A 26,779-nucleotide genomic window follows, 5' to 3' on the forward strand; every position below is an offset into this window, starting at 1 on the left:
GGCAAATACGTCGTTTGTCCAGAGTCCAGGACGAACTGCTGATTTGATTCACCAATTTTCGACAAAGTCTTCCTGGTAGTTCTTTGTCATCGACAGCATTAAATTTATTGTTCTTGAACCAACTGTATACTAATACTATTGTTATTTTGGCAAACCCCTAACCATCCTGTAAGCACATTTGTCTCATATCGTTACGAGTTTTACTTAAAAACTACATTAACCATTTAACTACTTCACAATATTCACTTTGGTCACAGTGTGCCATCCATGTAATTTCTAACCGAACAAAAGTTGAACTGCATTGGTGTAAATTTTACGAGACGTTAAAATTTGAACCTAATGAAAACAAAATACGCTGAAAATTTACCTCCAAAATTCTTGACAGAATTAAAGGTAAGAATGCTGAAATATTCAGATGAAGAAAAAAAATGAGGTAATTAGTTTATATATTTCAAATTCTTTCATTTGGATATAGTACAATTAAAGTTTCTATCATTTTTGAACTTGGTCCGAATAGAATTGGGAAATCCTTTATTTGACCAAGAATTTTTTTGACTCATCATTTCATGTAGAGCTTGTTTTACTTTGTTAACGATTACTACCATGCAACGGATTATTCATTTTCATGAAGAGAAACTAAAATCTGTCGTGCCTTATGCTTATATTTTATTTTGTTCGCTTGCAGTTATCCAACAAAATATGAAGCTTGCTTAAAGCTGAACGGATAGGGGAGAGGGCGCAAATCACATTGAATGATTGTTGACCCTAAATGGGTGCAGTCACACCAACAACAGCGATTCCAAACAGACCGATGGTTTGCCATTCAACATAACGCAATAGATTTGATTGGTCTGGGGTCAGTTTTGTTGGTGTGACTGCGACATTAACGATCAAAAGTGTGTTTCGCGAATAACATTTGTGCTTCTTTTAACGCTATATCGGTGGATACTGTTTATCATAGACCATCTTATGCATGATCTGTCTCTCAATATTGTCAATGTTTACATCTAAAATATCTATGCTCCTCACCGTATTAACGAAAGCTACTCACACCAATTATGCAATCATATCGATTTCTCTCTTCAAGTTTCATAAGTTTATTTATGTTTTTGTATGACATTCCAATACACAAATTTATGTAACATTTTACATATTTAAGAAATGAACCTTTTGGCTGCCTGTATGTGTATATAACGTAACAAGAAATATTTTTGTACATACAGTTTAACTAATTTTCCATAGGATTTAAGTAGCAGATGACGATTTGATTAATTACAGTTGCTGGCTTGCACAACGAGTATTGCTTTTAATGCAATCGAAATGCAATAGAAAAAATGGTTGTAATATAGTTATATGATACACCTTTCATTAAATGCATATAATATATGGTAAAAAGTAGTTATGATGAATGTTAACTATTTTAGATGAATACTTGAACTGGACAGCCTTCGACTGAGTTTTTAAAGCATGCAAGATGACGATGAAACATTTGAACAACGAATAAATGAAATTGAATATATTGTTTAAGTATCATGGCTTCTGTGTGTTTACTTTCTTTCTCTTTGAAAATTACAGTCTCTTCATGCTCATTTTAACACAAATGTTTATTCAAATAAGTACAAATTATTATATTTATTTTGTTGGTGATCATTAAAAAGTAACACGTTGTTAAAGCCCATCACTCTAACAACTACACGTATTCAATAAAGTTTTAAACAATCGTTTATTTTGGAAAGTGTTCGAAAATAGTTGTTGGGGTGACGTGCTTAAGCAACGTGATAATTTTGTTTAAAGGTCAAGTCCACCTCAGAAAAATGTTGATTTGTGTCAATAGAGAAAAATCGGACAAGCACAATGCTGAAAATTTCATCAAAATCGGATGTAAATAAGAAAGTTATGACATTTCAAAGTTTCGCTTATTTTTAACAAAATAGTTATATGAACGAGCCAGTTACATCCAAATGAGAGAGTCGATGATGTCACTCACTCACTACTTCTTTTTTTTTTTTTATTGTTTTAATTATACAATATTTCAATTTTTACGAATTTGATGATTAGGACCTCCTTGCCTGAAGCACAAAATGTTAAAATAATGGAATTCCACGTGTTCAGGGAGGAATGAAACTTCATTTCACATGACAATGACGAGAAAATAAAAATATTTCATATTTCATATAATGAAATACAAAAGAAATAGTGAGTGAGTGATGTCATCAGTTCCCTCATTTGCATACCGACCGAGATGTGCATATAACTGTTTTGTGAAATGAAGCGAAACTTTAAAATATCATAACTTTCTTATTTTACATCCGATTTTGATGAAATGTTCAGTGTTATGCTTGTTGAATATTTCTCATTTTATTCAAATCAAGTTTTTGTTGGGGTGGACTTGTCCTTTAAAAGTGTATGCTTGCTTTGAGGCACTGACAAAATATATCTGATAATTTATACATATTTGCATAAATACATGTGTGGAAAAAGTATTCAATGTGGACAAATTAATCACATCACTTGAATTTACAACTTATTGCCACTTTTAGTATCCTAACATTCCTAATATTTCTGATCATTGATCTTTTAACAGCATTGTTTTAAACAGTATCATTAAATACCACGTGATTCACTCCCAGTATAAATTTAATAAGCAAATGCCTTTGAACAGAGCCTATGGCCACTTTGTTATAAGCACTGCTTCATGAAAGCATTCATTTCATGTTTTGAAAGGGGAAGTTCACCCTAACAAAAAATGAGAAAAAATATTGGTGAAGGTTGAATGAGAATTATGACTAAGAATAATTATGGCCCTTTCGCTCTTTAAATGCATAGGAGCTAATCTGGTCGCTAATTACACTCCTCTCAGGGTGAGATGAGGGAGCAGTCCTAATGGAATGAGATTCAATCTTTCAAGATTGAAATTTTGCAAATTTTTTAGTCAAAGTGTAAAAAAAAATCCACACTTTCACTCCAAAAAGGTAAATAATAATGCTTTTTACCTTTTTTCGAGTAAAAGAGTAAAAAAAATCCACACTTTCACTCCAAAACAGGTATAAGTGCACTCTTGAAAGATTGAAATCTCATTCCATCTGAACCAGCCCCTCATCTTACTCTGAGAGGCGTGTGATTAGGAACCAGATTAGCTCCTATGCATTTAGAAAGTAAACTTTTGATTTTGTGACGTCACAGACGTACAGCGCTCCTCCATAATGTCGTGTGATATAAATTAAACAAAAATGCAATATTGTCACAAACTGGAAAGTGGTTTTATTTGTGCTGTGGATCATTTTTTACCCCCATTCTATCCGAAAAATATTTTGTATTCGTCGTGCTCCATTAAAAGAATTTAAAGGAAACCAAAACCCAAGAAAAAAAGCAATCTTATTGGAAAAAGTAAAATGAGAGAAACAATTTAAAAAAAGTTTCATCAAAATCGCATATGAAATAAGCAAGTTATGGACGTTTAAAAATTCTTGTTATACTTTCTATGGGGATCCTCAAACTGGCAAACGTGCTTCAAAATGGCTGATTTTGTGGACAACTCTCCATTTGTTTTGTACACAAATTTTCAGATTTTCCTCATTATCTTTCAAATTGCATCTTGCCTCCTTCTGAGCACAACATATGTCATGGGAAAATATAATTCACACCACATATGTCAAGGTCAGGAGAAGGTAATGTGAAATATGTAAAATAAAGGGGAAAATCTGAAAATTTGTGTACAAAACAAATGAAGAGTTGTCCACAAAATCAGCCATTTTGAAGCACGTTTGCCAATTTGAGGATCCCCATAGATAGTACAACAAGACTTTTTAAACGTCCATAACTTGCTTATTTCATAACCGATTTTGATGAAACTTTTTTTAAATTGTTCCTCTCATTTTACTCTTATCAATAAGATCGCTTATCTTCTTGGGTTTGGTTTCCTTTAATTTATGGGGAGCTGCTCACATATGACGTCACACACTAAAACTAAGAACTAATTGGCCTTACACATGTAACAGCCGAATTTTCGGGACCACATAAAACTGTTTGACTGAGGATAAATTCGACTTAGAGGAGGTAAACGTTTTGCATAATGAGATTAAAATACTTCGATATGGAAGATCGAATCGTGTTATTCCGCAGGCTAACGAAGGGCACATGAGTTGGTATATTTTCACATTTTCTGAATTCCACTTTGATGTGCTATTTATCCCTATCATTATGTAAATGGTAAGTGTTGGGATTTAGACATGACTCGATCCATGCGTCACCGGTGGGGTCTTGCGCTCGAATTCTCGCCATCTCTCTCCAAGACTCACTCGTCTGGTACCGCAGGAGGGGCTTCTCGTCGTCGATGATGCCCTCGATAAGGTCGACGACCTCGTCAACCGGCTGGGCGATGTCCTGTAGGGTTCTTTTTCTCAGCTCGATGCGATCCCGGAAGACATTCCTAGTTTCTTCATCCACTTCCTCATTTCCTATCTGTGCTAATAGGTCATCGGATATATCCGGATTATGTTCTACTTTGGTTAAAACCGGACCCGGTTGGACCGACGTAACCCTATATTAAATTCACCAAAAACAAACACGACCAATGAAAAGGGGTTATCATTGTTAAAAACAATACAGGAGAAAAGGCACTCTCGATCCTGTTGACATTTGTATCACAGATTAAACTTTAGTCTATAGATTGAAATGAATCATGAAATAAGCTTGATAATGAGTTGTAAGTAACCGACACTAGGCGTAGAACTACAAACTCGTTTTTAACGGTTAGGCTATAGGAAACCATAATTCGTCATCAAAACGAATTGGGGAAAATTCGAACAACTGAGTGGAATTAATTTCAAAATAATCAAGTGAACTACAAACTAGATCTAAGTAATTAATGAACTGCTTTAGAATGTTTATCCAGTATTATGGCTTAGATAGAGCCAGTTCTAAGTAACAGATGATTTTACGATATATTTTGCCCATCTTTTACCTAATATTGAGGTGATTTGTACTTTAATGATTTCAAGCCTATGTCCCCAACCGAGTTTATGGTTCAGTCACAACAAAGAAATTGACTCTTCTCCAATCCACAGTCTGTCATTTGTAATATTAATATCGTAGTAGCTTTGGTTGGTTCGGTTTTGGCAGTGTTACCGTGTAATAGCTTCCGCTGGTAAACGCATATGAAAAAGAATAATCAATGAAAGTAACTTTAATATATTGCAATTACAACATCGTATGGTTTAGTTTAGCAGATTTAGTTTCTGGCTAAAATAAGACATATAAATAACACCAAACGAAAATATGATACAACATTATGCAAGCAATTTGCAAAGCCATTGCTTACCATATATTGAATCGTCTACAGATCATTGCCAAGCTTTCTGTAAAACCCTCTAAGGCAAATTTAGAAGACCCGTACAGTTCATAGAATGGAAAACCTGTAAGTAAACGAGAATACAAACGCTTTCTTCAGTGATTGTAAGATCGGGGGGGGGGGGGGGGACTTGGGGGGAAGGGTATGCTGTGTAAAAATGGCATGTTGCTTAACATGCAAATTTATCAACTGCAATTATCATAAAATTAATCACTAAACGACATACAATTTCTACACAATTGTTGTAAGAGTACTCAGGAAACACACGTCTGGTCTTTTTTTTTTTAATCAAAGTAAGTGTTAACTGACCAAGACTATAATGAACACGATATCTTTTGGAATTACCTGCAAACCCAGCAATTGAGCTAATATTGACGATTCTGCCTGACCTCTGTTTCTTCATAATGGGAAGTACTTCCTGTGTCAAGCGAACAGCGCCGAAGAAGTTGGTTTCGAACATTTTCCTGAAAATGTTTAGGTCTGTTGCTTCCAGTATACAAGGCCCCGCTATCCCAGCGTTGTTTACTGTGAAAATACGGGGGTATAATTTCGATATTTGAAAAAAAAAATAAGCCCACCCAAAAAGAATATTAAATAATAATAATTAAAAAAATCCATGATTTCCTATCATTCTAATGGTTCATTATGACTGAAAGTATATATATATATATATATATATTTTTTTTTTTTTACACACAATCGTGTATGAATATTGGATCTGATGGTGAACTGATTGCAAATGTAAAATCACGTAAAACTCTCTGAGAAGTATACTTCGGGCATTTACCATTCATTGCACATGGCGGAGAAGTGACGTCACAAAATTAATAATTTTTTTTTGACCGTCATTGGTATATTATTCTTTCTTTCTCTGTCTTTCTTTCCGCTTTTCAATATAAAATCCAATTGACAGCAAGGTAGATATCTTAAAATACTAGTATACACACCTAGTATATCTAACCTGCCATGTAGTGATTTGATATGTGATACAACATCAACGATCGTGTCTTCTTTCGTCACATCTAACCTTCGAACAAACAGGGTCTTATCCAGACTATCGCCGGCTCGGAGGTCGATGTCATCACGCGATGTCATCTTCCTCATCGTTGCGTAGACGGTGATAGGATCTTTCGATCGTTGAGCGAGTCGTAGAGCCGTTTCCATCCCGATACCGGAGGAGCAGCCAGTTATCAAAGCGATTCTGGACGCCATTCTGTTCAGAAGAGATTTTTTTTTCAATTTATACCTTTTCTTCCCTATATCCACTCATCAGGTAATTCGTAAAAAATAGACACAAATTCACAGGACATGAAATTAAACTGTTTTATTTGATTAAAAAAATTCAGATGCCCGATCGAAATATCTGCCTTTTATTATAATTTTTTTTTATAAATAGGATTTTTGTTGTTGAAGAATGGAATGTGCTGATATATAGGGCATAATTCTTGTAAGTAGATTTCTGAAATCCAGTCACTAAATCTGTAAGATATTTGCACAATGATTACCCTTTTAAACGAGAGAAAAACAATACCGAAAGAGGGCGGTAAGTATTTAAAAAAATCAGTTCAAATTTTAACAAAGAATCCACGACTGAAATAAATGAATAGATAAAAAAAAATCGCTACGGCTACCGCACTTTTTTCTTAAACATGATTAAATTGAAATCTTAGATGATACTCGAGTATATTCTTTGTAATGGACTTTCAAATCCTGCTAATTCACACACACGCAAAAATCAGTATGTGATATTGTCGGAGAACTGTTTTCAGAAACTCATGCCATGATGCATCAATATAGGCTTATGCCTGAAATTATAATCCACATTACAGAACACAATCTCCTCGAGAGAAGACTAGTCAGAATAACAACGAATGCATACTCGGGCAAGCCCGGGGGCAAGCGTTGTTTGGCCTGCCTTCCCTTCTAGTTCCATTGAGAAAAAAATTGATACATACGTTATCAAAGCATTTTATCTGAATAAACACAATTGTATTCCTTGACCTGGGAGGAATATACCCTATATGGTTCACAAACTTTTCGGGATCAAGCATCACACACATATAATGATTATAGTTATACCAGACACTTGGGTATAGGACTGCGCTATACTATTGATGTACGATAGACATTCCCCCGGTGTGTAGTGCTGTCTGCAACCTTATAATTTTCTATCGATCTTTAATTAATAACTCTGTCAGACCAATTCTACTTACCTCCAACGAAAACACACCTGTAGGAAAAATATAAAAATGGTACGTTGACACAAATCAGGCAGAATATGATACGACAGGCCAACTCCTACTTAATTTACGCATGCCAACGACACACACATGTAGACCTATACAAGGGACTGCTCAATTGAACTTTGTACTTGAACTACTAACTACCATTATGACCATGGCCATCTGAATGGATTGTATTAGTCTTAACATACAGACCGTTATTGTTGAATTGTTCTGTCGCACATTCTACTAGTCAGTGGCGTACCTAGGATTTTCCACAGGGGGGGGGGGGCGAATTCGTCCGCCAAAAAATTTGACAAGCAAAAAAAAAAAAAAAAGGTCTTCAACCAAAAAGAAAGGATTTCGTACCAGAAAAAAATTGACAAGCAAAAAAAAATGCATGGGTTGTGACTCGTCAGGGGGGCAGTCTGCCCCCCTCTGCCCCCCCCCCGTAGGTACGCTAGTGCTACAAGTTCTTCATCATTTCTTCTATACAAAAGTATACATGGACCTGTCAGAGTAGTAGGTCCATGTTCTAGACAAGGAGCGAGAAGCTAAAACTGAAGCCTATTCTACAACTGGGTTGGCGCCAGGATTGATGGGGAGGGGGGGGGGGGGACGATAATTGTGTACTTTAGCCAAGGGCAGGGAATTATAAAGTTACGCGGCATATACCTCTCCTTTATTTATATTTCTTCTTCGTCCTTTCACCACGGCCATCACCCCCTTTCTTCCCCCACTTCTGTAAAAATAAAGGGGCACCGCACATATTTACAATTCTTAACAAAGTCTGGTAGTACTGATTAAAATAAATGTTGTAGTTACATGAATTTGTATGATAGTCATAGAGATTACAAACAAATACTTGGGGCGGCGGAGGGATGGATAGAGACCGAAATAAAAAATGAATAAACAGAGATCTATCTATCTATCTATCTACCTCCTTTCATTCCCTTGAGATAGATAGATATGATACAGAGAAAGAGAGACGGAAAGAGAGGGTGAGAGAGGAACAGAAAGAGAGAGAGGAGGGGAGAGAGGGAGAGAAATGGGGAAATTCACCCTGGCAAAAAAAGTTTATTGTAACAACAGAAACAAATAATAAAACATATTCGTGAAGATTTGTGGAAAATCCATTAAAGATTTAAAAAGTTATTAGAAGTTTCAATGTTTGATTTGTGGCGTCATGCAAGCATGCAGCTTTCCATGTATAGTGATCTAAAATATCAATCAACTATCAATTTCTAAAAAAAAACTTGATAATGGTTTTTACTGCACGTTCAGTATATCAACTGACATGTCATTTCACACCCGCTCATGAAAGAGAAATTGTAATACGCATCATGGACCATAAAAATTGTAATTCATTCATTTTATATTACATAACATAATGGCGCAGCTGCTCGTATACGACGTCTTAAAAAAAAACCTGAAAAATTATATTAATTTTCTTAATCTTTGAAAGATCTTCATCACAACTTTACCAATAATTTCAAATATTTTTTTTTCTGGTATTTTTGCATTCAAGTTTAGCATGTTGAACTTCCCCTTTACTGTTAGATTGGAGTTTCTGGTATTCATGCAAGATTCCAAACAAAGTTTAGGCCTAGAAGTCCGAAGGCAGATCGGGTGCGAGTCCAAAGTAAATTATGTGTGTATTTGATTTACACAAAGGCAGTCCCCTTTTTACGTATCAAATATAACGGGATATCAATGCATACTCTAATCAAACGATCGTTTATTCATATGCCAGAATGTCGTAATAGAGAGAGAAATCTCAACTGCCAAAATCACAGAACTAACCTTTAAGTTCAGCGACAGTGTAATGCGATATCAAACATCCATACATCGTCATAGCAACGCAACGCAGATTAAGACCTACATATTAAGTGCAATTCTTCGCCTGCCAGTGATGTTTACTGTAGTGGCGGGGAAAAAATGCTCTGTCATTTTTAATATCATGTTATGATAAATCTGTATTGCTTGTCCTGCTGCTTGCAGATTGGATATAATCTACCAAGTCGAATCCAGGATGGTAGGCCATAGCTAGCATTTATCTGGGGACTGGGCATTTACTCCGCCCCCATCCCAACTCAACTTTCCCGGTACATTCTTTTCAAAATCCAAATAAAAGTGAACCAAATTATTCAATACCAAGTTTAATATCAAGAAAAGGCGCACCCGTGAACACCTCGTACGTTCGCTTTTAATACTCCCTCACTTGTATAATATTCTCAACGATTCACATTTTCTTGCCCCCCCCCCCATGGTTGAAAAAAAAATCATGCGTACGACCGTGGTATGAGGAGAAAGCGCTGAGGCCTGCACCCAAGTATCAAATATTTGCACGAATATCTATCTTGTCGACAGTACCTCATTATCGATAACACTAATATCGCCTGACAGTTTGCCGTCATAGAGACTGAGGTTCAAAGTCTGCATATTTCGTACTTATATGAAATAGTCCACTGTTTATGACACTGCAGCTTACAATATGTCGGATTTATGGCATATGTGGTCATTTTTATTTAAGTTATGATGAAGATGTATTATTACCCATTGGACTAAGGATGAAGCGATTTGGGCAGTGTGAATTCACTTGTAATACGATTCAAGTCAGAACATGAGCGATAGTTTGCAGAAGAATTCAGGAGCATGGACATGATCCAAAACTTTCCTTTATAAGGTTTTATGACAGGACCATCTTGGACAACCAACAGACTTTACTATAGCCTAGGAGTTGACTATTTCGATATGAACAAGGTAAGTTCATATTCTTTTATATTCCACTACCGGGGCCGCGGAACGGTTTTAAAAGTGGAAGGCGGAGCCAAACGTGGGGTGAGGCGGCTGACCATGCCAGCCCCCCCAAAAAAAATCACAAACAGATGGTAATTTCGTACGTTTTTGTATATGGTTTTGGAAAAATGTGTGTGTGTGTGGGGGGGGGCGAATAGTATAAAATGTGAAAAAATAAAGTGACTTGCTAATATCTCATTGCATATAATTACACTTTTCATGGTATTATGTTGATTAAAGTATTGAATAGCCACAAATGATTTTTGAGTCATTTACTTTGAATTACCACTGTATGTACACCGTCGGGTTTTCGCATTTATAGTTTGTGTGGCTTGTACTATGAATGTTGCCTACCAGAAACGGCATGAATATCATATGATTAAAAAAACATTACCATACATCCATCATACATCTGCTCTAGAGTTTGCAGATCTTCCTCAACATGAAATTCAGATTTGTAATTTGCAGATTGAGCACGAACTCTTTTCCCCATAGACTATGATGTGTGTGTTTGATGAAGAGGGCGGGTGGGAGATGCAATTGATCATAATTGAAGAGAACAATGGATAAATAAGAAAAGAAGAAGGGGGGGGGGTTATTGAAAAGTATGATTGGTTGTGTAATGATATATACTGATAGTTCTATCCTTATTCTTTCAGGGGGGGGGGGGGAGTTGTCACTTTGCTTCTCTTTCAAAACCGTGAACCTGTCATATGAACAAACAAACAAACAAAAAACAAGGTTTTCAGCACAAAATGGAGGTCAAATTGTTCCCAAGAAATTTGAAAAGCTAAAAAAAAAAAGGTTTCACTACAAAATGATTTTTTTGCTACATTTTTCCATTAGTACACAACGTCCAGAATACCTGGGGGTGCTTTCCATGGTGAATAATACACGCACCACCCCCAATGATTTTTTTTATGGTGCTTCACCCCAGTACCCCCAGCTTCCAAGGGCCATGACTGCAGGAAAGATCACAGTGTGACTAGGCGAAGATAAGATTCACATCGTTAAAATACTTAAAAATGAGTAGGGCCTGTGTAAATAACTTCACACTATGGACACAGCGTTAATGTGTGTGCGTGTGTTCACAGTGTGTCCACATTTTGGATGGTGTGAACATTGATATTCACACTGTTAAAATTATCAAATTCAGCAGTGGAAATTGTGCTCGACCCTGTGAACAAACTATAGGACATGATGTTATTTCCAGTAAGTATGAAATGACATGGTCGTGGGTTCAAATCCTAGCCATGGCGTGTTTTCCTTCAGCATATTTGCTCTACGGCGGCAATTCGGCGAGTCAATAACAGCCGTTTTATCATTTTTTTTTAAATCAAACCAAGAATAATATTATGTAGCTGGTACAAAAAATGTTAAGACGACCGTTTTCGACTCACCGTAGAGCAAATGTGACTGAGGTATTATTCTCCCCTCCCCTTTCTCTCTACAGATCGCATTGTTGAATTCGCTGCTCCTCCTAGCGTCCGCCTTGATGTTACTGATATTAGTTATCTTCACAGGCAGCGTAGAACACCGACTGATTCTAGACTACGTTCCCATCTTACCAGAAGCATCGAAAACCGACTCGCTAAATAGGTGCGAATTTCAGGATGATTTGAATCTTCGCGATGACTCCGAGAATGATTCCAGAACACCAAACACGACTTTAAAAGTTGGAATCATTTTGAAAAACTCTGATGGCCAAATTAAAAATGTATCTAGTCTTTCAATAAACACAGTTGGATCATCGTCTTCGCGGAAACACAAGTATTTACTGCTAGATTCCAGTAAGGTACATGTACGAGTTTTCATTTGTGTTCTTGTATAGTGACCACATGGTTCCTAAAGAGTGTATCTCACTAAGCGGCGAATGCTTATACCATGGAGCTACTAACAGATTTTGGATCCGCCAATTAACTTTTCTGACGAGTACTGCAAACTCTTAAGGATGTTTGTTTGCAACATCAAAATCTGTTTGGAGTTTATGTTCGCATATTTTAGACGCACATTATTAATCAGTGGGTCTATTTTTATACAGGATCCATATGGTCGTTTGGTCGTATCACTGGCGAATATAAACGAACTTCCACCTCAGCGAAATCGTGTTACAAACGTTTGCAAATGCTTATGACTGTATTGCGAACTCTATCAACAGTTTGCGGAAAAAATAGATTCGCAATTAACAAACTCATTGATAATGTGCGTCAAACATTTGCGAACATAAACTTTAAAAATTCTTTATAAGAAAACTCTTTGCAACAGCGAACCCTGTTTACAAACTTTCTTGCAACATTTCGCTACGTTCGCAAGCAATCGCCGCTCAGTTATGGCGTTGCATAGGTCCATGGGCTTTGTCATCTCAACATGCTTAATATCTTATGTTTCCCATCAAGTACAATTAGTTTCTTACGTTTCCCCTTCCTATTTCACTTACAGGAACTAGATCTCCATTGTAAGCAATGTGCGTTGGTGTTCAGTTCTGGCCATCTTCTCGGGTCCAACATGGGAAAGGAGATCGACAATACAGAATGCGTCATTCGACAAAACATGGCGCCAGTGCTAAATCATGTAAAAGATGTAGGCATGCGCACAACTGTACGTGTGGTTGGACACAGCAATATCAAAAGAGGTCTCCTTACCCCGCAGACAGTAACGAGGGAGATATTGTCGAATCCAAGAACAAGACCCTCTATTATTTACGTTCCATGGCTTTACAACGAAACAATTGATAGGACTGCAAACAAGGTATTCCAACATGTGAGGAGTTTGAACAAGCTGTTCCCCAAAGTGCAATATTATTTCCAGAGCGACGATATGATCGGCGAAATGGATGAGATGTTTATGGACGAAACTGGGTTAAACAGGTAAGCCAGTTGACAGTTTGTTAGAAACCCGGGGGTTAGAAATATACATTAAAGAATTCAGAGCCACCGAGGGGAATGAAAAAAACAGAGAAACCAAGAGCATGACTCAAGTTGGGTTACATTTTCAATTTCGATGCTAAACGTTTCTTCAGCTCATTCATGGAGATATCTAATAGGACCGTTGCCCTGTTGCTCTTTACCCTGTTATCTCTCTCTAGTATCACCCTAGACAATCGTCTGGAGCGAACACGGCATGAAATTCCGTATCAAACACGAGGTGCACAAAGGACGACCCGCGGTAGCCTCCTATGTTTCCTCGCGTTGGTGGTAGATCTAAACGGGGTATATGTTTGTGGCGAGAAATTATCGTTGGCAAACTGGCAAAGATGTAGTGTCATGATATTGCATCTCTTGGTATATGAAAAGTTTCGTGATCCTCCCTCTTTGTTGGAAATAATGATATCGACTATGTCGACATTACGTCTGCGCAAATTTGTAAGGACGATTTCCTACCACAAAAACACGACCAACTCAGATATACTGATAGAGATCAGGACCGGACGTGCAACCGATTACAGTAAGACCCACGGTTAAAATAGGGGTGTTTAAACTTACACAATTGGCGTTCCTAGTCGACCACACCTTGTGGTGTTGAAAATTATCCCTTAGATATTGAAAATCATACCAATTTTTGTCAAAGTAATAAACAAAGGCATGAAAGGCGTTGTAATAACACGTAAAGGTGTTGAACGAAACCCAACAATCAACATCGCAGTAAAATCACTGGTGCGGCCCTCCTTAAACACCAATCAACATCACAGTTTTGCTGTGTATTTTGTCTATGGAGATATTTCCTTGCATTTTGCCCACCAACCGGGGACGTCCTACTACCGGGAACGTCACCGGTCCAGGTAACCGTGTCAATCAATCCATCACTTCATTTCAAACCGTGTAATATAATAAAGACATGATTTCTTAAAAAATGGAGCAAGATCCCTTTAGGCCAATTAAAGTAGAGCTATGTCTGTAAGGGATAGAAAGCGTTCCCGGGTAGCGAACTTTGCCCAAGTTTTGTCCGAAAATGAGCCCGCTTAGAGGATTAAATTCGAATTTTGAGTCAGGTATGAAACCGCATCACACGTCCCCACTTTGACGTTTAATGATGAGTGAGTCCCAGATTGTCAAATTACAAGATTTTCTGTTAGGGTCTGTGTGTGTGTGAGGGATGATGATGTGAGGGTGTGTGTGTGTAAGATAGAGAGAGAGATCGCACACCTATGATTATAGAGCCTTACATTTACCCTTAATTGTTTGGTTTCAAATAATATTCCCTTTTTGTTTCAACAATCGTGCTATTACTGCAACCCATACGTTGGCATTTGATCACTTACTAGTATTACAATTGTATTATTATTTTTCTCTTTTTTTTTAGAACGGAGATTGAATCATGGTTCAGCACTGGATATATGTCAGTTCTTTTTGTTCTTGATGTATGTGATAGTGTTGTGTGTTACGGAGTTTCGGACGCAGACTACTGCAAGTATGATGATCCCTTTTCTCATGAATTCGTCATTTATTAAATTTTATTCAATTATTTTTCACTTCTCGAATCAGACTATGAGAGTGATATGTTTGAAAATTGCATAAAGTACCCAACTTAATTTTGAGAGTTAAATATTTCGGGGATTACCAAATATTGTTTTCATATAACTACTCTATATAAGTTGTATAATAACTGTTCTTTACTTCTTTTCTTTACTTTTTATAAATGCGATTTCTCGCCAAGTTTCGTTAAAATTAAATTTGATTTCAACATCCCATTGTGCATTTTTTTACAAATCTTAACTATTTCAAAAACTAAACCAAAGAGCGAAATATATCAAAATAAATCCGATCGACATAGTAAAGTAACGACACTTTCAACGTTTGTTTTTTCAATTGTGTGGAATTTCAGGTAGTCAGGATTAATGTTACATCAGATATTTACCAGATTCCAATTTATTTTTTCTATTCAATAAAATCCGTTTTCAGGATGGAGATTTTGCAAGTGAAAATCAGTATTTTTCAGGAAATTTCAATTAGTATTCGGGGCGAAGTTGAAAAACCAAACAAAATTGGCGAAATTGTATGACAACGCATTTGATTAAACGAATCTCACTTCTAGTGAATACAAATTACTGGAATGATATCAAATGAAATTTAAAGGTAAGTAATCAAACTTACTTATGCAAACCTTAACATGTTTGGAAAATTGGCGAGAAAATATACTTTATCCTATTTCATTTGGAATATTGTTGTTTACAATCGATAATCGTTTTATGATTTCTTTTACATCTTTTCCCCCTTGTATATTCGACGTTTGTATTGTCAAAACCAAATAAAGACGAGAACCGGAGTCTCCTGTCAACTATCACTACTTCGATACGAGCAAGAGTCCACTCCGAGAATGCAGCTATTACAACGAGCGGGAATATCTGGTCAAAGGCGGTCACAAATTCTTAACAGAAAAGAAGTTGTACGCCAAATGGGCACAGCACAATCATATAACATTCCGCGCACCTACATGGCCAAAAAGTGCGTTCAACTGGAGCAGTGAATTTGAATCGCCATACCTGAATGTGTACAGGAAGGCAAAAGAAGACGGGTCATTTGCAAATTATGTTAATAAGCCAGTGATTGACAATAATCCTAAACCATTAAGCAATAATAAAGTCAAGAGACCACTCCTGAGAAGGTTTAAAACAAAAAGACGGGAAGTACCTATTCGTTTGTCAAATTTAAAACTCCCCCGATCCTTAAAAAAGAGTTGATCTAGAAGATACATTTATTCACATGCTCTTCCGACGATGCTTTGAAGTGCCGTATACGTGATTATAGTGCGAAATATTGGTTTTCATATCTGGGGGCCGTTTCATAAAGCTGTTCGTTAGTTAAGAGCGACTTTAAGAACGACTTGTGAACCTTTCATACGCGCTGAATAATCGCCATTGAAAATTTAATGGTGAAAATCATTTACCATAAAGAAAGGATCACCAGTCGTTTTTTAAGTCGCTCTTAACTTACGAACAGCTTTATGAAACACCCATCAGGTTGATTAAAGAACAAGCCCACCCCAACAAAAAGTTGACTTGAATAAAATTTCATCAAAGTCGAATATAGAATAAGAAAGTTAGGACATTTTAAAGTTAATTGTGGTAAATGGTATACACCAAAATGTTCATTGACGAAGGTTTAGCGCGTAAGAAAGAATCACCAGTTGTTCTTAAAGTCGCTCTTAAATTAAAAACAGCTTTTTGAACGGCCCACTGGTCGGTATGCAAATGAGGGGACTGATGACATCACTCACTTGCCATTTCTTTTGTATTAATTATATGAAATATTTCAATGTTCTCCTCATTGACCTGTGAAACAAAGTTTTATTCCTCCCTGAACATGTGGTATCGCCATTGTTGTCTCATGTTATTGGTCAGTTAGTGTCAAATTGGTAAGAATACTGTAATTCAAACAACAACAAAAACGAAATAAATAGTGAGTGAATGAAATCATCAACTCTCTCATTTGCATTTCACTTATTTGTGCATATAACTGTTTTGTGAAAATTAAGCGAAACTTCAAAATGTCATATCTTTCTTATTTTACATCCGATTTTGATGAAATTTTCAGCATTATACTTGTTTGATTTTCCTCTATTGATTCAAATCAACATTTTTGTGGGGGTGAACTTGACCTTTACATAGCCTTATCATTTCGACGAATAAACCTGCCTATATTTCATTTTCATTTCATTTATTGATTTTTGCAACATTTTTCATAACAAAATATCTGGACAAGAAAATACATATCTAGAATTTGACATGAAGATAATGAACTAATAATTTTGTAAATAAATCATCAAATGTTTCATACATAAACGATTTTAAGCGGTATTTTCTGTTACACAATAAATAGGATGGTTGCAAGAGTCGTCACAAAAGAAAAGCGTGACAGCCCTGGAAAATAACCAAAATAACTATCTACTGTCATAAAATGTGCAATATGACGTATCTTGCCAAGTCAACTTTTGAAATTTCTGAAAACTGTCATGTAGACTTATAAAATGGTGTAGGCCTACATGTATGTCAACATGTTAATACTATGAAAAAATATTATGAACATGTTCATGTTATAAAGACAGTTGCGCTCGTAAATTTTTCTTCATTAAAAAAGGAGAATATGCTTGCATGTTCCAATTATTTTATCCTTGGAAAAGTGTGGTTGCATAATATGGTGATTTTAGTGGTTAGGAAGAGTAGCGGAAACTATGATTTATTTTACTACTATCTATGTTAAGGTTACGATATAATAATATATCAAATTTTATAGAAGTAGGTTCTACAATATATAAACATGTATTCAACCATTCATGTTTTCTTTCCCAACTTTGCATAGCATATCTTGAACATGGTAAATGCATTTTAGAACCAAATTGCTAAAAACCCAAAGTCCATGCACAAATCTAATTTCAATTCTGTTTCGAGCCCAAAATCCTCAAATGTAGGTCCCTCTCATCACTTTTGTTTTTACTTTCACTGATTGAAATATCTTTCATGTTGTGTTACTAACATTTCTATCAAATCAAAACATATATGAGATAAATATACATATATATATATTTTAAAACAACAGAAACATGATAAATTCATTTTGATATGTTATTCATTCAACAGTAAACAATTAGTGTCTGAGGTGGAAAACAAAAATCGTATTTGCACATTTTTTTTTCAAAATGTGTAGTTAATATATATAGTATTAAGTATGCATAAACAATAACATGATCAATAAAATGAAACAGTCTTTTAAAACAACCTAACTTTCCAATCTAGTGTTTCTTGAGTGCGCGTTCGACGGCCGAGATCCTGAAGTTGGTGGTGGGGGGGGGGGGTGGGGGTAGAGACTCCTAGCTCCTCGGCTGTATGATTCAAATGGGCCTATGTAATAGTTAGGGTTAGAATAGTGATGGAATATTTCAACTGCATTGTCAAATTAAAATGTGGGTAACAGCACATCACACTGCTCAGGAAAACATACGTTTTTTTTCAGTATTTTGGTACACTCCACTTTGACCAGGGACCGTCACACAAACATGAAAAATGACTTTGTTTAACGTAGCTTAGTAAAAATGATAAAATCATCGAATTTATGTTGATGATTTGGTTGAAAATCAAGTATGGCTTGATTTCATATATCGATCACGTGCGGTTGCTAACAGTCAGATTCATCGGACGTGATTGGACGATCCACCTGACCCATCAAAACGTCATACTGTTCAACCTTGAGAAGTTTGTTGGGAACTTTGTACTGGATCTCAGAAGCTCCACCCTTGGTGACGGAGTAGTCCTGAAGCTCCTTGAATGCTCCTGGTCTTAGAACGTGGATCCTTGGTGGAGCGATGGTGTTGTCTGATCGGAGCTTCTCATAGTCACAGCAGCGGTCCCGGAGCTCAGTGTCAATCTAGTGAAAAATAAAGTTTCATCGTAATTTCATCATAAGGGAGCTTTAGATTTCACAACCAAGACTATGACGCAGCATCTTCTTCAGTCTTTCCCATAATGCTGTGAATTCCTCCATGTTCACACGCAGTTAGTCTGATTTACCCCCAAAACGATTCCGCGTTATGTGTGAAAAATCTAAAACTCCAAATTGTAATGAAGACAATTACATCAACAGAATATTCAACAGAAAGAGTAATGGGTGTAATAATTATCATTGCATTGATAAAGGGAGGAAAAGTGACATAGAAAGATAGAGAAAATGGGGGGGGGGGGGCAAGAGGCTTAAAATAATAATGCATGGCAGGGGGAATGAAAAAACTCGTACTGCGTTGAAAGTGTATATCAAGGTACGCATGATGACTTGTATTATAGTTGGAAATACATCTAATACCCACAGAAGACTGCTTTCCAAGGGATAGGGTTTGTCCACACTCGAATGCAATATTACGCCTTCATGTTTTTTTAATTATCTTGAAATACTTCTGATATGTTTTCTTTTTAAATGAGCTTTGATATATAAGCTTACCATTCCCCTTTGTTTCTCATCAACGGTTCCGCTGCCTGCCAACTCGATGAAAATAATATAGTATGGTGAAGCACTGCCTGCGTGGAGAAAATATATAAATCCAATAACATATTTCATTTGTCATTATCCTTCCCCTCGCCCCTTATCTTATGTGTACACTTACAATGCATACAAATTTCATCTACGCAAATTCCGGAATGTTAATTCTGTTAAAAACAATGTTGGTGACATAACACACCCCTGGAGCACACCTGTCTTGATTTTCGTGTTACCTGTAGTCTTATTTGGAAACTGGATGGCAGCTCTGTACTCAAAATAAAGTCTAGATATGAAATGTATTATTCTCACCATTGAGAATAAATTGCTTTATAATTTTGATCAGATTGTCATGCTGATTTTTTTCAAAATTTGGAGAAAACGTAACACACATATGCACCTCCCTTTTGTTTTTACTTCATTACACACGAACAAAAGACCATACCCTGATCGGAGGTATCGAGCAACGAACTCTCCGCCACGGCATAATTAGTCAATTCCGTATCACTCCATTGATTGACTGCTATTTTGAGAGAGTCATAGAACATCTTCTGATCAATCTTTTCGTAATATAAGTTCAGCATCTGTCCTTTCCTATACAAATGTATAAGAGGAAATGAAATGAAAATACATGAAACTGTAAATCGTGGAGCATTGCATAAATCGTTCAATGAAATAAGGAATAGTTATAATTTGAATGGTTCTAATAGTAATGATAATTATTGTACTAGTTTTTAAGCTCTGGAGGGGGGGGGGGGGTGGGGTTCCGTGAAAAGATTATCATCAAATCAAAAGTGAAAACGTACAGTGTATATCTTTACCTAAGAACATTTTGCACGTAGAATTCAGTAAAAAGGAGCTCTGGACAATATAATAGTTACGCTATACAAAATCCGACGAAGATTCTGCTAGGATCGAAAGCTTAGGCCCCTTTTGACTTTCTAGTTTATTATTATAATCATTATTATATTCATATAATTGGCAAAATACATTGACCCGTTGATCTTTGTATAATACGATCGTGAGTATCCTTTTCCGAGAGAGGCATCATCGATAACCTCAAGAAAAGATTCTTACCTGTGACTGAATTCGAAGACTGGAGTTGCCTGTTCAAATCTTGTCACTCTAAGGACGTCACCCATTCGATACCGATAGAGCCCGGATGTTTGCGTGATGACCATCTCATAACACTCGCCTACCTGGAGTTCTTCTGGTAGGAGGGTCGTTGGTTCTGCATCGTCTCTAAAGAAAATGCAAATCTTAATTAAAACAGCAAAAATAATAATAAAATGTGAAGATCAAATTGATGGTGAATGTGATAGTGATAGTACAGGAGGCAATGATGAATACGTTGGCAATAAAGACGTTGATGACGATAAGGATTTATCATTTATTGTCAACTTATTATCTTGACGACCATGATGATGGTGATGACGATGGTGGCAATGATAATGAAAGTGATGACGCCTTTTACCATGTGTAAACAATATAACATGTACATATAGCATATGCGTCCAATATCGATTATTCAATGGCTGTTGGTGAATGATAGACTAGGCTTATTCTTTCTACAGTTCTACCTCCATGCACATATTCTTACATTTCTGATACAGGGATGAACTCGTAGAAGTTGTGAAGAAAAGATGGAACATAACCAAGTTTCTTATCCAAAGGCCACATGTTCATACCTAAGAATCCCTCTGAAGCTCCGATAACGTAAGAGTATGTTGGGATATCTGAAAGATAATCATATCATATCAATCATAGCAATACCAATGGAAGTATCTTGTAGATATATTATAATACAGCATATTAATATTGTTAGCGTATTTTGCTAACTTGTGTTTCTTCTTGATAATTAGCTACATGGTCTTAAAAGAACACGGTTTTCTGGTCGCTGCCTCCATCTTTCTTTCATTTATTTTCTACGTGTAGATTTGTTAGCTATTATAGGCTTATCTAATTGTCTCGGGAGCAATGGACAAAGTCGGGCATTTGTAACATTCAAAAGAATAAATCTTGCATTGGAAAAGCTACAAGATTGCGAGATTAAAGGATTTTATTTTTTTCCTAAATAAAATAGAGAATATAACATTCAGAAAAAAAACTTTTGATATTTCTGCCTTACTGAATTTTAGAGTTCACCCGTGAGGAATGTCGAATGTCCAAAAAAGAAGGTTATATCAGACCATACACCTTCTTTATCTCCACGGAAAGCATTTTGTGAAGAATTACGACAGTGATTTTCACTTTCTAAACTGATATCAGCAAATCGGCCCCAATATGTATAGTAGCTTTTAACACATGTCGGCTAAAAATCGCAGACAAAATACGCTTCTTTGATTAGACTCACCGCCTGTATACTTTCTTGCAAGTCGGAACCGGACATCCTGAGGGTCAACACCCATGATGATTTTGGCATGCGGCCACACCCTCGGCACAATGTCCTGGAACCCCTTTCGGAATTCTGTTCTCAACTCCTTCGCCCGATTGGGGTCCCCCTTTCCTTTCAGCTCAAGAGAGATCTGGTCACGTACTCCAGAGTCGAGATTAAGAGATGATCGGATGGTTCCGCGTTCGATGTCGTCAACGATGTCCTGCCAACAATTCTCCAACTGAAGGATAAGAACCTCAAGTAACGAAAGGAAGTTACAGCCGATTATTCCTATAAGAAGGGGAAAATCGTACACGAACATTCCATTCTCCTGAAGTCATTTGTTTAAGGTAACACTCTAGATTTTACAAGGTTTAAATTACGACTAACATAATTTCAATGATACAATTACAAAAGCAGATTTTCCGAATCCATTTATTTTTCTCGACTATAATTTTGACGGGAATTTAAGCTGACATATTCGGGAAGTTGTGCGAGATTGTCCTGTAACCTTGAATCCCCAGCATATACCACATTTTACGAGCATTTCCTCGCTGACCCGAATGTTCTTGAGGCACCCACGGTTTGACAAGGTTCCCGAATGCAATCGAAAGCCCAGCGGAAAGTTGAAAAAAGAAAAGAAATTGAGGAGTCATTGCGGATATAGACCTTAATAACATAATGCTATGCAGGGCACATCGGAAGTAGAAATATACGCTGAAAGTTTCTGGCTTGCATGCCTGTGTAAAACAGGGTTATTTCATTATCAGAAAGTTGTCATGGATTGCTGAATTACAATTTACAAAAAGAAAAGTAATTCAGATCTGTGATGGCTTATGCATAAGGATATCTCAATAAATCTGAACTTACCCAACTGTGTCCGTTTTCCAAAATTTGCAAATATCACAATGCCCATGTGGTAGAGAAATGACATTATTTAACTTAATGTTATTGGAAAAAAAGATTGGTAATAGCTACAGGGTTCCTTCCTTTACACTTACCTATATATTTGTCTTTGAGTGCAAACAACAAGTGGATATAATTGGCCTCATACTTTGTCGTGATGGTGAAGCCAGACGGTGGGGTGTTGAAAAGAGACATAAGAAAAGCATTGTCAGCCGGAAATGTGAGAGCTGTTTCTATAGGTATACCCGCCTTGGAGCGAGATGTTACTGGATGGACATAGTACTGCAACCGTTTCTGTAACGGACCAAGACCAGGTACTGTCTCCTTGAGAAGACCTGTTACCATTGATCCGATATCCTTCAAGAGACTTTGTCTATCAAGAATAGGGAAGTACTTCGGTTGCCCTGTCGTACCTGATGTTCGAGTGAAAGACTTTGGTCTGGCTGCCGTCAGGACCTTTTCCTCCCCGTCCATCATGCGTTGCACATAGGGACGGTAGTGTTCGTATTTAGTTAAAGGATGTTTGCTGCGGAAGTCACCGATGTCCTGCAAACGGGCTAGACCAAAGTCCTCACCATACACCGTGTCTTTATTGTCCTTGAGAATTTTAAGTAGGATACGTTCTTGGTAGTAACCGGGACGTTCGAGTGTCTCTCGAAACTTTGGTAGCATTGATCGAGCTTTATAAGAAGACGCAACGGAGACAATGAAGTGCAGGAGAAGTTTCTTGAGGCTTTGATGTGGCGTTGTTCTGTGCATCAATAAACGAACAAACGCCAAAGAGATACTTCCAAATGTTGCCACGAGCAGTACTGTTAGGAGAAAATAATAATTCATAATTCTGATTACACACTTTCACTCTGCTTAAAATATGAACACTGACACGGAATACAAAAATTGCTTTATGATATAATATATGCGTCATGGATTTCTTCATCAAGAATAATGAAAGCAACCAGAAATTATTTTCCGCATTCCACATGAAGATTAGAAATGCATTTTCCACATTCATTGGTAGTGGAGTGAATGTATGGAAAAAAGTCTCAATGTTGAACTATTATTATGAATTTTTTTATAATAAACTCAAAATTACATTTTTGCCACTTGCGTTTGATAAAAATCCCCACCCCCGCCCCTCCACACGATTAAATATAATTTTACGTTGATAGTCTTTCACAACCTGGTTGTTTGACTGTATTGTTTTATTTTGTTTTGATTATTATCGCAATGCAGTCCAGTTATCTCCCTGTGAACTAACCAAATTTATGGTTAGTCCTTTTTTCAGGCCATTCGACCTATGTTTCAGCTGGACAAGTACCCAATTAACGTATTTATTATTTTTTTATTTCATTTATTTAAACAATATCTCAATAGGGTGCCCTCTTAGCAAAAGCTAGTATTAAAAGCGGTCCTAAAAGCATAAAAAGGAAACAAGAATATACAAATGATAAAAATATACAAAGTAAATACATTATACATATAAAAATACAGAAAGGCATAAAAAGTTGGAATCACTAAAATATTTGAACACAGGAACCATTGACATTTTAACTTTTGCCGGACATAATATATGATTTGAGTTATTTCTTTTTAGCTAGAGAGGGTGGTTAGGATTTTTAAATGAAGGGGTAAGGAATTAAACATTGATATTGAGGAGATAATGAATGAGCATTTATAGTATTAAGTATCACATTTTGGGACATCGAGTTTTAGGTTGGAGGCAGATCTTGTATTTACGTTATGTTTTTCGGGAAAAAATATAAATTTATCATTAAAGAAATCAGAAGGTAAATTATTTAAATTCTTAAATACAATCATACATCTGAAATACATTACTCTTTGGGGATAGGAGTGCCATTCTAGTATTTTGAATAATTGATCAGATTGGATTTTGACGTTACCTTTAAGTATTATTCTGGCGGCAGGTTTCTTAAGTTTCGTTATTTTATTCGTATAGGTAATATATCGTAGAGCCCATACATACATCACAACAATAGTTCATTTGACCATTGGATTATACAGTTATAAATTAATTTCGCCGGGGTTATTTCAACAAATGGTTTAGCTCTTTTCGGTAAGGTGAGAGCATGCACATACTTTTTTTACAAACATATTCAACATGGTCATGTCAAAGTAGTTTATCGTCTATTACAACACCTAAAAACTTAGTAGAGTTAACCATCTTTATTCTTTACCTTCAAACGTAATAGAAATATCTGAATCAGATTTATCATTTTTGTTCAATCTTTGTCTTGACCAAGTATATTGACACAATATCATCATATTTGTCTTTTCAACATTGAGAATTAGTTAATTTAACTTTAAACCAATGGTTAACAGCAATTGCATCTTCTTGTAAAGCCAATTTCATACTATCTATATCTATATCGGATCCTGATAAAAATAATGACGTGTCGTCGGCATACATTGTAACTTGGCAGTTCTTTATTACATTAGGCAAGTCATTAATTAGGACCAGAAAGAGTAGCGGACCTAATATGGATCCTTGTGGTATTCCGATAGACACACTTTCTTTCCTAGAAATAGATTTATTATATTGGACACATTGCGACCTCATATTTAGATACGAATCAGTGCTTTATTGGAACAGCCAATAGACTGGAGTTTATTTAGCAGTACATTCGTGTTAACAGAGTCAAATGCACGTCTAAGATCAATATAACAGCGCACACAAACTGACCATTGTCTATTGCTTTAGACCAGTGATTACCAGTTTTATTGTATTGCTCATTATGATTAATGCCAGTGAATTAAAACGAAATCTACAGAGGGATTACTTTTTGATGGGCTGTGATTTGACACGTGAGTGAATGGGAGTCTGTATAACTCATTTGTGCCATGCAGTGTGGTAGCAGCTCCGTAATACAATGTTCAGTCAATGTTTGATACGCCAAGGTCACGTCGGGTTATAAAAGATCAAATTTCAAGGCATGAGTATGGACCCAATAATAAGGTTGAATCAGATATTGACATGATTGAGTGGTTTAGGCATAAGTGTATATTGATTAACGGTAAAGTTCAGGTAATCCAAGAGAAGGCATTCTACATGCATAAGGTATCATTCTAACAAATATGTCACAGTGAAACACAGATATCATACAATACATTTCATTTAAATTATGGTAAATAAGAGGCAATATCACCAATATAAAATAAGCTACGCATGTGGACATAATAATGATACAACAAATATAATACAAAACAGAATCGGGAAAATGCCAAAAAAAAATGATTAAAATGAAGAACAGTGATGTCTATGGTCATGACTGAACTAGTGTAATTCCGCGGATTTTCACTATTTTTTAGGGACTTTGTTATTTTTATCTATGATGTTTGTTTTGCATGTTTATCCATATTGAAATATTTATATCGATATGTACATTATTGTGAATGTCAGGGAAGAAACACAATACAACTTCTGCAATATTGAAAACCCAACCCTAAGAACAATGGCAATGCTATGATATGCAGATCGCGAATATGTCGAATAGATGAATTTCCATGTGAAACCCGGATGAAATGAGATGCCTTGACACAATTACTTACCCGCTACTAGCTTAAGCCACCAGGGAAGTACATAGACTTCTGATATGTATTGAATTGTCACGGGAAGAATACATCCAAACAAAACCATTACGAGCACCAACTTAAGCTTGAATTTGTACGAGGCATCCATGATAACGTAGACGATATCGATGACAAAAATAATGACGACGACAATGGTAACGGGGACGATCTGCAGTGAGAGAGCAGCGAAATATGAACACAAACATTCCTACGCAGCGAATCAATAAAAATAAGCCAGTTCGTAGTTCCTTTCTGTGCGCATGATCAAAAGATTCTATGCATGATCAGAGGAAGGTCATTTGTACTAACGTGCATTGGTGGTTTAAAATCTAATGAGATAAGCACCAACTTTGATGTCTTGATTATTCACATATTCTTTTGAATAGTGGTTTTCATTTACATCCACAAAAAAAAAAAAACAAGGCGTCCACGAACGACTGGTATATCACAGTTTGCCAAGTACATTGTGCAACATGCTATGATATGCATTCAAAGTAGGAATGCAACAAATACATTCGTAAAGTGTTCATTGGTGTGCTATTCTAGTCACCTGGTCTATTCAATTTTTTCATCCTGCTAT

At 36.3% G+C, this 26,779-nt stretch overlaps 3 protein-coding genes across 3 annotated transcripts; 1 reads left to right on the top strand and 2 right to left on the bottom strand.

Annotated features, from left to right (window-relative positions):
* Nucleotides 1–3,862: 3,862 nt before the first annotated feature.
* Nucleotides 3,863–7,691, bottom strand: LOC129271645 (retinol dehydrogenase 8-like). The gene is made up of 5 exons (XM_064106288.1): nt 7,564–7,691; nt 6,298–6,563; nt 5,696–5,875; nt 5,321–5,414; nt 3,863–4,540 (listed from the first exon to the last, which is right to left on the bottom strand). Exons 2-5 carry the CDS (start codon nt 6,560–6,562, stop codon nt 4,183–4,185), a joined length of 897 nt encoding a protein of 298 aa, XP_063962358.1. The 5' UTR covers nt 6,563; nt 7,564–7,691; the 3' UTR covers nt 3,863–4,182.
* A 2,218-nt stretch (nt 7,692–9,909) lies between these two features.
* On the top strand, nt 9,910–17,482 carry LOC129271649 (alpha-N-acetylgalactosaminide alpha-2,6-sialyltransferase 3-like). The gene is made up of 5 exons (XM_054908945.2): nt 9,910–10,335; nt 11,825–12,166; nt 12,811–13,238; nt 14,671–14,778; nt 15,622–17,482. Exons 1-5 carry the CDS (start codon nt 10,264–10,266, stop codon nt 16,046–16,048), a joined length of 1,377 nt encoding a protein of 458 aa, XP_054764920.2. The 5' UTR covers nt 9,910–10,263; the 3' UTR covers nt 16,049–17,482.
* Nucleotides 17,008–26,542, bottom strand: LOC129271650 (uncharacterized). The gene is made up of 8 exons (XM_054908946.2): nt 26,179–26,542; nt 22,707–23,423; nt 21,685–21,996; nt 20,932–21,067; nt 20,409–20,573; nt 19,777–19,925; nt 19,296–19,372; nt 17,008–18,728 (listed from the first exon to the last, which is right to left on the bottom strand). The coding sequence occupies exons 1-8, from the start codon at nt 26,306–26,308 to the stop codon at nt 18,480–18,482; spliced, it is 1,935 nt and encodes a 644-aa protein (XP_054764921.2). The 5' UTR covers nt 26,309–26,542; the 3' UTR covers nt 17,008–18,479.
* Nucleotides 26,543–26,779: the final 237 nt, after the last annotated feature.

This window comes from Lytechinus pictus, chromosome 11, assembly GCF_037042905.1.
Source record: "Lytechinus pictus isolate F3 Inbred chromosome 11, Lp3.0, whole genome shotgun sequence".
Classification (NCBI taxonomy): Eukaryota; Metazoa; Echinodermata; class Echinoidea; order Temnopleuroida; family Toxopneustidae; genus Lytechinus; species Lytechinus pictus.